At 37.1% G+C, this 15,013-nt stretch overlaps 1 protein-coding gene across 1 annotated transcript in view; it reads right to left on the reverse strand.

Moving 5' to 3' along the window:
- Positions 1-1,897: 1,897 nt before the first annotated feature.
- ZCWPW2 (zinc finger CW-type and PWWP domain containing 2) overlaps positions 1,898-15,013 on the reverse strand; it is a gene marked incomplete at its 5' end in the record, with an annotated part of 102,701 nt that continues 89,585 nt past the window's right edge. Inside the window, 2 exon segments of the mRNA XM_036760480.1 lie at positions 1,898-2,262; positions 7,754-7,875. Coding sequence (XP_036616375.1) covers positions 2,101-2,262; positions 7,754-7,875 — 284 coding nt within the window.

A 15,013-nucleotide genomic window follows, 5' to 3' on the forward strand; every position in this document is an offset into this window, starting at 1 on the left:
TAAGACAAGGAACAAGGGCACTTGGACAGGGGATCTGGAGCTGTTTTCTTTCTAGCTCATGGCTGGGAATCCAATCCTTGGTCACCACCATCACCACTGCCTTTCTCTACCAAGAACATATTATGAGCCATTTATCCAGTGTTCTGTGCTAACTATGAACTCAGAAAGTACTGAGCAATTTTTAAAATGGAGCTTGGGAATATTCATTTATAAAACATATATGTGTATACACATGCATGCATACTCATACATACATGCATATATGTGTGTATAGATATGTATGTAGATATACACACATGTATATCTGTATGCATGTATCCCAAAGTGATTAAACAGAGAGAAAAAGAACCTATAGGTATACGTAGCAGAACTTTTTGGTATAGCAACAAACTGGAAACAATGAGGTAGTGCAGGTATTGGGGAACAGCTGAACAAATTATGTCATACAGATGCAATGTATTATTGGGTTTTTAATAAATGATGAAAAGGACAAATACAGGGCAATTTCAGAAGACTTACATGAACTGATGCATCAACTGATGAGTCAAGTAAGGCAAACTATGGTAACAGTTTGGATGGGGAACCTGCAGCCTCAAGGCCACATGTGCCCTTTTGACGAGGTTCAAGTTTTACAGAACAAACCATTTCATTAAGGGGATTTGTTCTGTGAAGTTTGGATTCAATCAAAGGGCTGCACTTGAGGACCTAAGGGCCACATGTGGCCCTGAGGCTGCAGGTTCCCCACGCCGGGTTTATACAGTGATTATAGGTACAGAAGGAGACATATATTTTAAGACACATCAATGTATGAATTTGTTTTGCTTAAATACACACATACATAATTGTTACAAAGGAGGAGTTTTACTTTAGAAGGAAGGAGATTGTGGGAAAAGAGTGGGGGTAGTAATAGTAATAAAAAAGCAAGCAAAGAAATGAAACATTTTTTAAAATACAGAGAAGAAATCAGAAGGAAATTCAGAAGGGAACACAGATAAGCAAAACAGCATTTGTAATACTATGTTAAAGTATATACTTTAAAAAATAAGCTGCACCTAACAGAGATTCATGATTTCCTATTCATCCCTCTTCATTATGTTCTTTGCATAGAGAAATGATGGTGTTGTTTGTTCAGTTCATAATAAAAAAAATTTAAAAACAAACATAAAAGGACATTAGGCCTCTAAAACCCTTCTAAAATCCATAACTATATTTATTTTGTATATATTTTCCTTCTTACTCAAAGATTTTAGCAATTGTTGAATCATACTAAGATATACATGACAAATCAATAATGAGGCAGCAGTAACTTGGTGGATAGAGTATAAGACTTGGAGTTAGGAAGATCTGAGTTCAAATTCTGAGTCTGGTAGCTGTCAAACCAGGGTAAATCATCTAACCTCTATGTATCTCAAGCCACTGTCTGAGACTTCTTTACCAAGCTACAGACAGGTTATACATCAGAGGTTTCCCAAAAAGTTTTGTTGTAAGGAAAGAATGAAAATAACAAAGTGAGTTAGTTCCAAAGTCTTGATAATTTATATTTGAATGAAGTATCTACATTAATTGATAGCAGGCTGGTGTACTGTAACATAGAGTTCATAGTAACAAAGACATGTGGGTCAATTCTACTTCTGATACCCCTGAGCTCTGTGACCATGAGCAGTAGCTTACTCTATCTGAGCCTCAGTTTTATCATCTGTAAAATGGGGAGAATAATATCAATACCTGCCTCACAGGGTTTTTGAGGGACCTAAGTGAGCTAATGTCTGGAAAGCACTTAGCAAATTTTAAGGTACTCTATGAATGTCCATTATTCCCATTTGTAATTGTAATATTTGTTATTTTAAGCAGTTTTATGTTAAATATTTAAACATATGAGAACAGATCAAAACAGAGGTAAATGTTAAATTTTTATTTACTTTTGTCTTAAGTACTCACATGGACATCATTTGATTGCCATAGTTAAGTAATAAATTTTAAATGAATAAATGTATCATTTCTGTACTGCTTTTGCTTCCTGGACCTTATATTTTAAATACCTGTGTCATCTGAAAATGGATAGCTGCTTGAATAGGTCATTTTAGTCACTTACATGCTAGTCTAAAACTCAGACATCAAAGCATCTATTTCTTTGAACTTGTCAGTTATACTCTCAATACATTCTCCAGTTCTGAAGAGCACTCCATCAATTATAAGACCATCCTCTTCGCACTGGTTTTCACATAGGATTTCTTCTGAAGCTTCGGTGTTGCACAGAGATACCTGAAGAGAATAACAGCATACACAGTTCACAAGCCCCACACAAAGCTTCCCTAGACTTAAACCATGCCCTGCCAACTAGGTGGGGAAAAAATCCAACATAACATTGTGGACTGTGGGAGAAAACCCTGTGATCTGGGAAGATAGAACTTTAACTAAGGAAATCATGTAAACTTTTAGAGGCTTAGTATCAGGGCTGGAAAATGGGGATAAAAACCCTGCACAGGGGGGCAGTGAGAAAGAACAGCAGTAACATTTATAGAACATGCTTCACAGTTTATGAAGCACAATGAAGAGCTATGGAGATATGAACTGCTGCTGTTGTTGTTTGGGGGATGAAGAAGTGTGCGAGCCTCAAAACCCAAGCTGAGAAAGTGCTGGGAGGAAGCCCTTAGTCATCAGGGTCATACTTGGGGTCAGATCACAGATTCACCCCCCCCACCATGCCACAGAGCCTCAGAGACACAGGCTAAAGCTTCTCAGATGTTAATGGCAAACGCCAATAATGTGAGAGTTGCCTTTGTCTCAACTCTAATATTTCAATAGGGTATATTAGAAATGTGAGGTGTTTTTATCATAAGAATTTTTCACCTTGGTTTTATCTTTGTAAACAATGTCATGAATGACCTTGAAGACTTCTCTTTTAGATTAGTGTGAATAATTTTAAAGCCATCACTAGTAAAGAAAAAACTTCTTGTCACCATACAGCCTCTTTTAGTGGCTGGGGTTAAAGACTAATAATGGTCTTGATGTGGCCTGGAGAAGCATTAAGGGAAAAACATTTGTGGGATGTTAACATCAAATGCTGAGGCATTGTCCTAGTGACTATTTTCCATTTTCTCTGTTCGTCTCTTCTCTCACTCTTCTCCTTTCTTCCCTTCTCCCTCCTTTCTGTCACTGTCTGTCTCTCTGTCTCTGTCTCTTCCTCTGCTCCCACCTTCCCTCTCTCTCTCTTCATCAACTTCAGTTCTCCCTCCTCTAGTCCATTATTGACACAGCTGCCAAAGTCATTTTCCTAAAGAACATGTCTTACCATGCTACTCTGCTACTCAATAAGCCCAAGAGGCTCCCTATTACCTTATAGCAACAAATGCAAACTCCTCTGTTTGGCATTTCAAGCCCTTCACAAATTGGTCCCCAACTACCTTTCCAGGCTCTTTTTGTATCACTCCCCTTTACACACGCTTCAGACTGTTCTTGTTGTTGCACCTGACATAGAACACCCCATCTCCCACCTCTGGCCTTTGCACTGGCTGTGCCCCATGCCTGGGATGCACTCACACCCCTGAAGAGAAGCTCAAGGCTTAACCTGCCATCTTTGGGAGTGCTAATGTCTTACCTTCATATTACCTTGGACTTACTTTGTATATCCTTATACATGTACCAGTTGTTTTCCCCAAAAGAATGTAATCTTGTCAAAGGAAAGAATTGTTTCATTTCATAGAGCCTAAGATAATGCTAGAACACTGTAAGCACTTAATGTTTGTGATTGGGTATCTTTCAGGTGCCTGTAGAGGCTGACTCAGAAAAAGAATACAAAAAAACTATTTGCAATTTAGATCAGTACTTTTGGGTATCAAAAATTCATGTTTTACTAATATTAAAGTCCTCTCATGGATCTGTGATTTCATTGTTTTCATAGTTCTTTCCAACAAAAATGATTCAGACCCACTCATATACTCCATCCTGTACAATTCTTGTGCACATTTTCCCAAGTCATCGGCATCAAAGTCCACCTGGTTTTAGAGGTCTTTCTCACTTCCTCCTGACCGCATGTGGTTACCAGAGGAGTAGTCTGGTCATTCACTTGCCATCTCTCATCTCTTCCATGTGACCAGCCCGTCTTCTCTTCTTGTCCTAGAATTCCTGGATAAGATTCTTTATTTGTGCTCTTCTGAGTTCCTCATTGGTTATGTTACAGCCCACTTGGACACATCATCATTTCTTTATTGCCTTCTGTGTAATAAGCATTTATAATTCTCCAGACAGAGTGTTGCTCCATGCCTCAATGCCAAAGCATAATTTTGGCAGGATGTCAGAATTAAAAAGATAGGCCTTTGCTCTCAGGGGAAGCTTGGGATCAGTGAAGAGCTTTGTTATTTCCCAAAGGCCGTCTAGCTAACCCTCTTACTCACCGTGTTCAACTCTGGGTCCAGCTTATTGTCTATTTTTACTAGCTTTCCCAGACATCCACACTGAAGGCCCAACTGTAGCAAATCCATCCAAATGCATATTGAAATCTGGGCAACTAACATTCTTCATCCATTTGGCCTTTCTCATATAAGTGAATTGCAGAGTTCTTCCAGGAAGCTCTGCAAAGTTCTAGGGCTTGATGAAAGTCACAAACAGGAATACTTGAAGACTATCACTGTCCATTCTGAATCGATCTTCCATTTGGACTCTGGGCTGGAATTCCGCCAGATATTTACTATCAGAGAGTTATTAACAAGGTCATTTCTGATGTTCTGTCTTCCAAGGAATCTTGAATGATTTTGATGTATGGAAGTTCCTTTTGCAAAAGAGTCTACAAGACAGGGTTTTGTTCTTCCAAAGCAAATGCTTTTTCATGATCAACCAACAATAAACACAATGAGATCCTTTATTCTCCACATCTTTCAGTTAACTGTGAAACAGTAAAGATGTGGTCCATTATTGAATATTGTTTGTGAAAGCTGACTTGTTTCCTGTGAAAATACTTATTGAGGATACCTTTGATTCATATATACATGTCCCTCACAAAGATTTTTGTACAAATCAAAGAGTAGGCATTATATTATCACTAACATATTAGCAACAATACATTTCAGATTTTTTACACATTTGTTCAAACAGTATCTCAGTTAATCCTTGCAACAACTCTGTAAGGTAAGGCAGATATTGTTATCCCTAAGTGTACAGATGAAGAAATGAAAATTTGGATAAGTTGAATGACCTAAGATACTAAGTAGTAAAGTTTAACTGGAACCTCTGAATTCCGGTCCACTGCTCTTCCCACTTCACCAAGCTGCCTTTTTTAGTTTAAATTATTACAGGATCCATTTTCAAATATCTTTGTGTGAACTGTCCACTTAGTGGACTATCCAGGTTAAGTTTCTGTCTATTTATTAATTCTAGAACATTTCACTATTCCTGTCTTGCTGCTTAAGAAATGCAAACAATTAGCCCAAGAACAACAAAAACAGGAATTCTAATCTGCATTTTGAAGATAAAATAATATATTCCCAAATATAATGGAGCTTTGATTACTTGTTGGGTCTTTATGTGTGTGTATGTGTGTGTGTGTGTGTGTGCACGTGTATATGTGTGCTTTAGTGGAGGGAGGGAGGTTCCTGAAATCATACATGCTATTGTTTCCCTCCATAGGGAAAATCATTGAGAGTAATCTGTGGTTTTAAACATTCAAACCTCAAAGAAGAAACAAATAGTGGAAGCATCAAGATGATAGGACCAAAATTTATCTACCAGGGTTCCCCCTCTTTTTCTTCCACCCCAACACAGATTAGGCTAGTGTTCTCTAAAAGGTAACAAAGTTATTCCTCGAACTTCAGTTGTTCCATGCTTCCCTTTATACAGTTTTCTAATAGGATCTTGCCATGCTGACATGGCTTCCTGGTCACCTAAGGCTCACCTATGTGATTCTGGGCCCCTCAAACTTGGTGAATGGCCCAAGCCTGTGTGAATCATCATGTCCTGCCCTGTGGATCAGACACGCTGCCATGTGAAAGCCAGGAAACAAATAACACTGTATCCTTGTTGAAGATCCTTTCTATGCTACAGCCAAGAAACTTCCTTTTTGAAACACTCAATGACCTATTAGAGCCTCATTCCATCCCATATCAAATCTGAACTAACAGGGTGCTTGCCTGAGTCAGACCTGTTTTAACAATGACTAAACTTTAGAACCCAAAATATCCCAAACAGGGCATTCTCAGAGACTAAGTATGCTTTGAAAATGATAATCTTAGTGTTTTCTGGACTGTTTATTTTCAAAAAGCTATTTTCCCTTTGTCTAACCTAGTCTCTGGTCATGTTAAACCTGCTTTTAAAAGCTGCATTAATTTCTTAAAACCACTGAATATGCTGTGCTTTACTTAAGACAAATTTATCTAGCCATGCATCTTTTATCTCACATTCATGGTGATTTTTTAAACCTGCATATCACCTTTATATTTCTCCCTCTAAAGTTTCATATTTTAGATTCAGTGTCTTAATCTAGCCATTCAAGATCTTTGTCATCCCATCTGTTAGCTATCCCTTCTACACTGGCATCATCTACAAATGTGATAAGAATGCCATCTATTCCTCTATCTAAAACATCAATTTTTCTTTTTTGGGAGAGGGAGGAAGGAGTTGATCTGTGATAACATTCCTAGAGGGAACACTCAGTGAAGAAACTTACTCTTGGATCACTCACTAAAGATCTTCTTCCTTACAAGTTGACAAAATTGATTACTCTTTGGGTCCAACAATTCAACCAATTCTAGTTCCATATCTATCTAAATATATTACAGTACCAATCTAGGCCAAATCATTCCATCCTGTCCACAAGAATAGCACAAGGGACTTTGTCAAATGCTTTAATAAAGGCCAGGAAAACTATATCTACAAAAAACCCCTTATCTAGTTACTAAAGTAGCTCTGTACATAAACGGTTGATAAAAGGGAGAAATATGGGAAGAATAAGAAGAGAGACAAAAACAAATACTCGGATAAGTTCCTAATTGTTCAAAGGAGTAGGAGAACTTCTATGCCATGGTTCATTCCTACTTCTCTGACCAAACATCTTTTAGATCCCTAGGCTACTCTCCACTTGAGCCAGGTTCCATCCTTCCTGCTGCTTCTGACACTTACAGCCCTGTGACCTTGGACAAGTCCCTTAACCTCTCTGAACCTCAGTTTCTTCATCTCTAAAATGGAAGAGTTAAAGCATGGCCCCCGGGTAGAGATAAGAAAATGCAATTCCTACCATTTTATGTAGAGGTGGGTGACTGTCTATATGGAACACGCAGACTCTGTAAAAGTTCTAGTTGTTGTTTTTTTCTGAACTGATTTTTTTTTCGTTTCCCATTCATTAAAGGGATGCCTCTAGCTTCCATAGGTAAGGGGACCCAGATATTAAAAAATATAATATATAATTTATAAAAAATATATAAATTTATATATATAAATATATAAAATATATAATATATAAAAAATATAATATAAAAAAAGTCCTTTAAAAAGAAAATATGTCTATACAAACTTTTAAAAGAAAATAAAATGAAATGTGACCTAGATGAGCTCCAAGGCCTCTTTTATCTCTGAATCTTATGATCATTTGATTATTCAACTAAAGGTCACAGGAACCTTTGACTCTCCACATTCAAGATAAATTTTTATTGTGTATAAAATGATGTTCAACCTGGAAGCTCTCAGCAAGAACAATTCTGCTCCTGTGAAGAATGTTTGAAGAGACTATTCTGCAAGAAGCAACAATATGAAGGGTCACAAATACCTTTCCTTCTGCATGTATTTCATCTCCATGTGCATCTGTCTCCCCAAAGGACTTCACGGGTTCTCCTGCTTCCTGCAGCATTTGTTCAAGATCTTTTAGTATGTCCTCTGTCTCACAAACAACTGAGAAAACACCAGTAGTAGAGTTTAAGTGTTACTCTGAGTTAATTTAATGTATTTCATTTTTTTTCAAATCAACCAAAGTAAAGATAAAAGATAAAAAAGAAACACTTCTTGTTGCTTTTATATATATATATATATATATATATATATATATATACACACATATATATATACATATACATATATATATATATATATATAGTATCTAGTGGGTATAAAATAAATAGTCTTTATAAGGGAGTTGCCTACAATTCCTCATCAAAGTACATGATAGTCTCGCCATGTGGAGACAAGCATTGTAAATGATTATAAAGTACCTTTGGAACAACTACAGCCAGCAGATGGGGGGGGGGGGGGCAGGCGGAGCCTATTACAAGAGAAACATGGGAAAAAGGAAACTGGGAAAGCTAGGGGACTTAGTAATATAGAGGGAATTCTGGATTGTACAGGAGAATCCTGGCTCTATAATCCTGAACAAATCACCCGATTCTTGGTGCCTCAGAGTTCTTATCAATAATAGGTGAATAAAAGGATGAAATCTGGGTAAAAGGTTCTAAACTGTAATTGAATAAGTAAGCTAAGAAATCTGTGAATTCTTTACCCATTCTAAGATCAAAATCTATAACTCACTCATACAGTATGACTTAGAGAATATCTCACATATCACTAGTACTCTTGAATCCCTGAAATAAATAACAAATCATTATCATGCTGATAGATACAGTACACAGACTGGGGAGAGGAGGCCATATGTGGACTGGTGCCTCCAACAGTGGCAGACCAGATATATGAGAAGCTCTTCTAAAAGACACCATGGTTCTAAAGGCAGGGCCCAAAGACCCTTCCCTCACCATCATCCCCTTTGGTAACAAAAAACTAACATATCGCTTCCTATTATTTTCTGTACATTGGAAGTTTAGCAAAGTTGGGGGTTTTTTTTGGTAGAATAGTTTAAAGTATACACAAGATAGAAATTAAAGTGAGCAAGGCATGTCTGTTAGGAACAAAAAATGTAAGCATGAGATGTTTCCAGACAAAAGTCTTTACTAATAGTTTAATTAGAAGACAATTGTCAGTTTACTTTTCCTTTATGCCAATTCCTTATATACACTGCAAAAGTATATACACTTGTAGATATACATGTATGTATACATGTAATAGCAATAATAATAACAAAGTCTCAAAGAAAAGGACAACTTATACAGAAGGTCAACTAAAATTCCTGGGAGAGATAATGTTAATAATGTAAAAAAATCATAATTAAATGGATCTTTCCAGAGGAAAGAATTTGGAAAGGAAATGAGACTTCTAGGAGAAACATTGACCTGGAAAATAGATCCAGGAGAGATAATTTTAAAATTATTGGACTACCTGAAAGCCATGATCAAAAAAAAAGGGCCTAGGCATCAACTTTTAAGAAATTATCAAGGAAAACTGCCTTGATATTCTAAAACCAGAGGGTAAAACAGAAATTGAAAGAATACACCAATTACCTCTGGAAAGAGATCCCAAAAATAAAACTCCAAGGAATATTGTTGCCAAATTCCAGAGTTCCCAGGTCAAGGAGAAAATATTGCAAGCAGCCAGAAAGAGACAATTCAAGTATTGTGGAAACAATGCAGTGCCTGGCACATGTGTGTTTAATAAATGCTTCATCAAAATGAAAATTAAACAATTCTGAGGTTCTATTGTACATCCAATAGATGGTCAAAGATGGCAAATTAACAAATCCATAGGCATTTGAGAACCTCCTATGTGCTGAGCACTGTACTAAATACTGCAGATAGAAAGACTAAAAAAAAACCCTCTGTTTTCAAAGTTCATGAGCTAATGTGAAAGACCACATGCGAACAATGTACAAAACAAGACAAAGTCAGAATAAAATGGAGATCATTAACAGAATAAAATTACTATCATTAAGAGGGATAGGAAAGTCTTCTTTTAAAATTCTTTTAAATTTAACTGAGACTTGAAGGAAATCAGAGAAGCCAGGAGACAGAGATGAGGAGGGAGAGAATTCAAGGAATGGTAGATAGCCAATGAAAATGCATGAGAACTGTTAGAAGGGCTTAGTGAAATTGGTCACTGTTGGTGGAGCTGTGAATTGGTCCAGCTATTCTGGAAAGCAATCTATTACCCAAAAGTCTAAATTGTGCGTACCATTTGACTCACAAACACCACCACTAGACTTAGACACCAAAAAGGTTAGAGAAACCTTTGTACAAACCCATATGTACAAAACCCATATGTACAAAAGTAATTACAGCAGTTCCATGTAGTGGCAACATACTGGAAAGTAAGAAGATTTTGATCAATTGGGGAATGGCTAAACATATATAACTACTCTGTAAGAAATGAGCAGAAAGTTGGTTTCAGACAAAGCTGGAAAGACTTGTGTCAATTAATTTAAAATGAGGTGAAAGTTGGGGAAATAACACACAATAACTGTGTAAAGATGAGCAACTTTGAAAGACTTAGCACCTCTTTTCAATGAAGTGAGCAAATATAGTCCGGAAGACTGATGATGAAGTCTGCCGTTGTCCCCTGACAGAAAGGGGAAAGACCCAAGACCATAATGCAGTATATATTTTTGGACGTGATCAATGTAGTAATTTGTTTTGCTTAACTATGTATATTGTTACAAGTTTTCGTTTTCTTAAATTTTCTTGGAGGCAAGGTAGGCAAGAGAGAAAATAATTACTGGAAAAGCAAAAGAAAATAAGTTTAAAAAAAAGTAAATTATTATAAATGAGTGGGGTATGTTTTCTAGGCATTGGGGATGGCCTAGGGAACTGCACATAGGTGAGACAGAATATATGAATTATAGGGTATGGCTATTTATGTGATGCTAATTATAATGTATCTGGTTTAGTGTTCCAAGTTTTTCTCTGTGGTTTTCTTTATCTTTCTTTTCACAGAAGTTTTTTTTTATTATATCTAGTTACTTGAAGATGTTATGTTTGTGTGTGTATCTGTTTATTGTGTGTGTATACATACAGTGATTCGAAGGCATAAAACTTTTCTTTCTTGGTTGTCTACTCTGAAAAATAATTTTTTCTAAAATATGGCATTTAAATTCTCATTATGTCTATAAAGGAAAATTTTTCAAATAAGATTATTCTATTTTCACTAAAAGCTTACATTATTAATCACCATATGTTTCTTATGTGGCAACTATATATAAGGCATTATAGAGAGTGAAAAGAAATAGCTCAAAATCTGAATTTTCCTGGATATGTTCTAATGATAGCTAACAAAAGGTTCTATGCAGAAAACTTCCTTAAATTTTGAATGTGTCAGTTTGAAATAAAGGTTTTGGTGAAATATTTCTTAAAACCAGTTCCCATTTTTTGAAAAAAGGAAAACAATGAACAGGTTATTTCCAGAAATATTGCCCTGCCCTGTCCATTTCACTTATGATTTTTAGCCTGGAGAGTAGACGGAAAACCCTGGATACAGTTTTAATTCTACTTTTTGAGAAGCCTATAAAATATTATTAATAAAAATCCTTAAAATTCTCTCTACGTTGCATATTGCATCCAAGTATCCTGGTTATTTCAGGCCTATGTTCAAATCCTTATCCTGTCTTAATTCTGCATCTTCCTACCTAGTCACTGGCATCTTCCATTGCCCTCACCCTTGCATGCAATTAACACAGAGATATATATCACAAAGAAGCTAGGAGCTCTCACAGTTCTGTGTCAAGGGTAAGACTCTTTCAAAGATGCAAATTAAGAGAGGAGTTAAAAGAACAAACTTACAGAAAACCTTTGGAGTGAATGCCTGCTGTCAATAGGTAGAAGTAGAGGCAAGGGAAGGGGCAAAGCATTGGAGCATTTTTCCCCATACTCTTCGAAAGCAACAGGTCAGTCACACTACACCTCAGGGGTCTGGATAGGTAGATGCAGCCTGATTTCTCAGGCTGCCACTTTAACACCCTAGTCTCAATCCCCATTCAGAACAGGTGTGTTCTTCCCATCTGGCTAACTTGCTTGCTCCTCCATCCCAGCTCCAACTCCACAGAGCTCTTGAAAATATTGAAAGAAAAGGCACATCTCTGGCTGTAGTCTAGTTCAAAAAGTCCCAGTGGGCAGAGTTCTGCTCCTGTCTCAGAGTTAGTGGTAGTTTCATTCCATTCCAGGGTGACAAGAAAATTATGTCTGACTAAGACTACGATTTCTCTAATTCACAGTAAGTTTTCAGACTTTTTCTTCAGCCCTCAAGGGAAAGTCTGAACACTCGTTTATACATAAAATCTACTTGTCTTCATACTTTGTGTTCCTAGTTTGTAGGACTTCATGATAAGATCTCCTAATGCAGTGTTCATAAGGCAGATTGGGGACTACTGCAGACAAGACCTTCACTACAGTATTTAGCTGATGACACCTCACTGTGGTATGGAAGGGACGTTTGGTTCCAATCCATCCCGCATTCAGCCACTAAAGTTATTTTCCTAAAACACAGGTCCAATCATGTCACTCCCTATCCAGTAAACTCTAATGGCTCCCTATTGCCTCCATAATCAAATGCAAAATGCTGCTTGGAATTCAAAGCCCCTCATAAGCTGCCCTCCTCCCCAACACACACACATTTCCAGCCTCCTGGCTGTTCCATAAACAAGATACTCCATCCCTTCACTCCAGGCATTTTCTCTGGCTGCCCCCCACCCACCCAAGAGTCTCACTCTTCAATTCCACCTAGTGATTTCCTTGGCTTTAAGTCCCATCAAAAATATCATATTTTACTAGAAGCCTTTCCCAAAGTCTCTAAATTATTGTGCCTTCCCTCTGTTATTATTTCCTATTTATGTTATATATAGCTTGCTTTGTATGTATTTGTTTGCATACTATCTCCCTCATTAGACTGTAGGCTCCCTGAGGGCAGGGACTGTCTTTTGCCTCTTTTTTATATCCCAGTGCTTAGCACAGTGCCTAGCACAAAGCAGGTTCTTAATGAATGTTTTTTGATTGGTTTGCTCTCAAAGGTGTTGCAACAATTCAGCTAGCAGCTGTTGTGGGGGTGAAAGACCAACACAAGCCCAACAACAAGACACTGCCAGCACAAGTTCTTTTGATCTGCTTTACTAAAGAAAGTAATGTAAAGGGGTTAACAATCTTACTTTGATCCCACACATACATATAAACTCACTTAGTTCAGGAGGAAGAGCCAGCAACCTGAACTTCAGAGCAAATGCAAACAAGTTACAAACATATACGATATAAACAGACCAAGTCATAATTCATAGTTACCAAGAAACCATCAACATCTGGGTTGACGAGCTGGGAGGCTCTTAGAGTAGCTGCCCAGAGTCCCATGCCAACACTCCTCCAGGAGTGAGAGCCTCAAGCAAACACTTCTGTTCTCTCTTTTTATACAGTCCTTGGACATCATCAAATGTCATCTGAATGACCAGAACTTAGGTGCCTACTATTGGCTCTTGCCTTAGCAACTCCCCTTAGGAACCTGAAGGCTTCATGCCCACATGGGCTTAGCACCTAGTAATTAGGGGTTTGGGGCTGGGGCTTTGCACCTAGTAAGGCTCAATCAAAGACAATTAATTTAGCATTCTAAAATGGAAAAAAAAAGTCCCAACTTAATTAACATTACAAAAGGCTGTAGTATAGATCACTAGCTGAGGAAGATCCTATAAAGCTTCAAGTCTGAATACAATGAGTGAAAGAACTCTGTGTTCTTATAGTATGTACACTGTGTGTCTACTATTGGAAGACCAGCCCAGCTGAATCTGGAGAAGCTCATCACTAGGTTGGCCATAAGGTGTGTCCAAAATGATAATTCTTGAGGATCATAGATTAATCATAGAGTTTTGTAAGCTGTGTTGGGGGAGTTCCCATACCAATGAAACTGTAAGTCCTTGAAATGCTGAAGAAAGAAAACAAAGATGCTGATACGTACATTTTCACATTTCCAAGATTAGAAAAGCAACAGTCAAATTAGTAATGATAGTGAATTCAACTGCATTGATAAATGCATTTTGGATTACTTCTGTTAGATATAAACAACGAAAACATACACACACACACACACACACACACACATATATATATATTTTTGGTCATACAAAAACCCACCAGGTCATGAATTAAATGATGAATCAATATTGGTAACACCAAATCAACAGAGACAAGATACTGCTTCCACAGCAATGGGACCATTTCTTCTCTGACTTCTTGCAATACTCCCTCAGTTGATAGAGCTCAAAATAATCCCCAAAGAATATATGTTATTATTGCCAATGATCCACAGACTGGGCTAGCAAAATTGGTCAATGATAGCCTCTGGGCATAGAAAAAGAATGAACGCCTTTGTTGATTGTGTGCCCAATCATCTCCCATCAATACTGATTATCCTGTAGTTTCACTGACTTGTTTCAATTTATTGTGAAGTGTAAAATGGTAGCATTATAGTAGCTCTATTACTCTCTGAAGGTAAAAAGGATCTCCTAGTGAAAATCCATATCTGGCCTTTTGAAATCAACCTAAGTAAAATAAATCAGGATACTCTGTTGGTGGTAGCAGTATTTCTACTTCATTTTTGAAAAGAAACAACTCACTATTTCTCTCATAAATCAGTCTTCTGAACTTTTTCAATGAATAGCTATAAAAAATTTTTAACTCAATTTTCTTTAAATGATTAAAGGCACAATTTTCTCCCAATGCAAAGAGGCTATTGGTTGTGTTAATAAAAAGATGACCTAAAGAACTTTCTAAAAAAAGTCTTCAACAAGTTGACAAACATTTATTTATCAATAAACTTACTATGTGCCATTGGGGATACAAATACAAACAGAAAGAAAAACAGTTTCTGCCCTGAAGGAACTTACATTTTAATGGCACATAGTAAATGCTTAATAAATCCTTGTTGACTGGCAGACTGATTCCCATGGATTCAATTATCATCTCTACACAGATGCCTCCTATCATGTACATACCTGACTTATCTGTAGCTCCTGTATCACCAACTTCTTTCTGCATATCTTTGCCTGGGTGTCCCATACCTCAAATTCAGCATGTCCAAAATGGAATTTGTTATCTTCCCTCTATACCTACCCTTCCATCTCCTAGATTTCTTTTTAAGGTTCTCCCATCCTTCCATTTACTCAGGTTCACAACTTCAGAGT

Source organism: Trichosurus vulpecula, chromosome 5 (genome assembly GCF_011100635.1).
Source record: "Trichosurus vulpecula isolate mTriVul1 chromosome 5, mTriVul1.pri, whole genome shotgun sequence".
In the NCBI taxonomy this organism is placed as follows: domain Eukaryota; kingdom Metazoa; phylum Chordata; class Mammalia; order Diprotodontia; family Phalangeridae; genus Trichosurus; species Trichosurus vulpecula.